Genomic DNA, 1,463 nt, shown 5'->3' with positions numbered 1-1,463 from the left:
CAAACGCATAAAGAGGTTCAAAATAGACTTATTAGGGAAATTGATGAAAATTTGCCAAATCGGGAATTACCGACTCAGAAAGAAATATCAAAATTAGTATATCTAGATGCAGTTATCAAGGAAACATTAAGACTTTATCCTGCTACCTTTATTTATCATCGTGAAGCTGTTGAAGATTGCTCAATAAATGGATTTTTCTTTCCGAAAGAAGTAACGATTGCAATTCCAGTGTATGCAATACATCGTGATCCGGAAATATGGCCCAATCCTAGTAGTTTTAGACCGGAAAGATTTTTATCTGATGATGCAAATAGTGCAAGACACCCATGTAGCTACTTGCCGTTTGGTGTCGGAGCTAGAGCATGTATGGCTACTCATTTTGTTACAATGATCTTTAAGATGATGCTTGTAATAACACTGCGTAGTATCAAATTTAAAACTGTTGCTGAAACTGAAGTGCCATTGTCTACCACATCTTTAGCTAGTTTGCAACCGATGTATGATGTGTATCTTGGAATTGAAAGAAGAGTATATGTGGATTCGATTTGATCGTAATATTAGTCTCAGGATTGCTTTTAGTTCTGTAAAGCTGGCAAATAAGTAATATATTTATATTTGTGTACATGCTCTGTTAAATTTATACTAATCCATCCTTAAATAGTGACTATTTGGATTGTACTCTTGTAATAAAATAGGTTATTTTATACTGGCGTAGTTTGTTTTTTGTTTTTTAACTGATACTATCGGCTACCGCACACGTGCTGATGACAGTCACTATTTAGCTACCTATTGGATAATAATCTCTTAGTTCAATGAGCGTAGTAAAAGTTATGCCATCACCACACATGATTTATGCCTTTGCTACGCAGACATAGAATCATTACATATCCAATAGATAAGGATGACATCTCATCCTTACACTATCATTAATTCGCTAAATGTACAAATAATTCACGCGTCCAAGTATATAAATGTATATATACGCGTATTTATGTTTGTAGTTTCTACCAAACCAGCAACGCGTTTCATTGAATACTGTTATGTTTGTAGTTTACATAATTGCAAAATAGTTGGGATGAAAAATCAATAATTTTATTTTTAACGTAAAACCGCAAGGCACAGCAGCAAGTGCAATTGCTGCTGATCTTGCAAGATAGAAAAGCCACACTTATATACAGTAAGTATTATTAGCGTACGCGTATAACACACGTTTAATATATTATATATTATATATATAATATATCTACTCTATTTTATAAACGTCCAGTTGCATGTTGATGCAGCAAGAGATTAAGAATTTGGACTTTATTCTATAATGCTGATAGCTTAAATATCGCAGTACTACATCTAGTAATATAGGCATTTACATACTGGACTATAATAAGCCGTGCACAGCACACACTGTAAAGCAGTTAGTCAATACCGTTAAGAGCACGACTTACTATATTATTGTATATGCAAAT

General features: G+C 33.4%; 1 protein-coding gene across 1 annotated transcript; it reads left to right on the top strand.

Moving 5' to 3' along the window:
- Window positions 1-69: 69 nt before the first annotated feature.
- On the top strand, window positions 70-549 carry TRIADDRAFT_34495 (uncharacterized protein; the record flags this gene model as incomplete). Its single annotated transcript, XM_002118588.1, has 1 exon — window positions 70-549. A coding segment is annotated over one exon (480 nt), but the record flags the coding sequence as incomplete, so codon positions are not given.
- Window positions 550-1,463: the final 914 nt, after the last annotated feature.

The sequence above is a fragment of the Trichoplax adhaerens genome, genomic scaffold (genome assembly GCF_000150275.1).
Source record: "Trichoplax adhaerens TRIADscaffold_251 genomic scaffold, whole genome shotgun sequence".
NCBI lineage: Eukaryota > Metazoa > Placozoa > Uniplacotomia > Trichoplacea > Trichoplacidae > Trichoplax > Trichoplax adhaerens.
The sequence above is the reverse complement of the archived record's forward strand: the minus strand, read 5'-3'. Positions and strand labels throughout refer to the sequence as shown.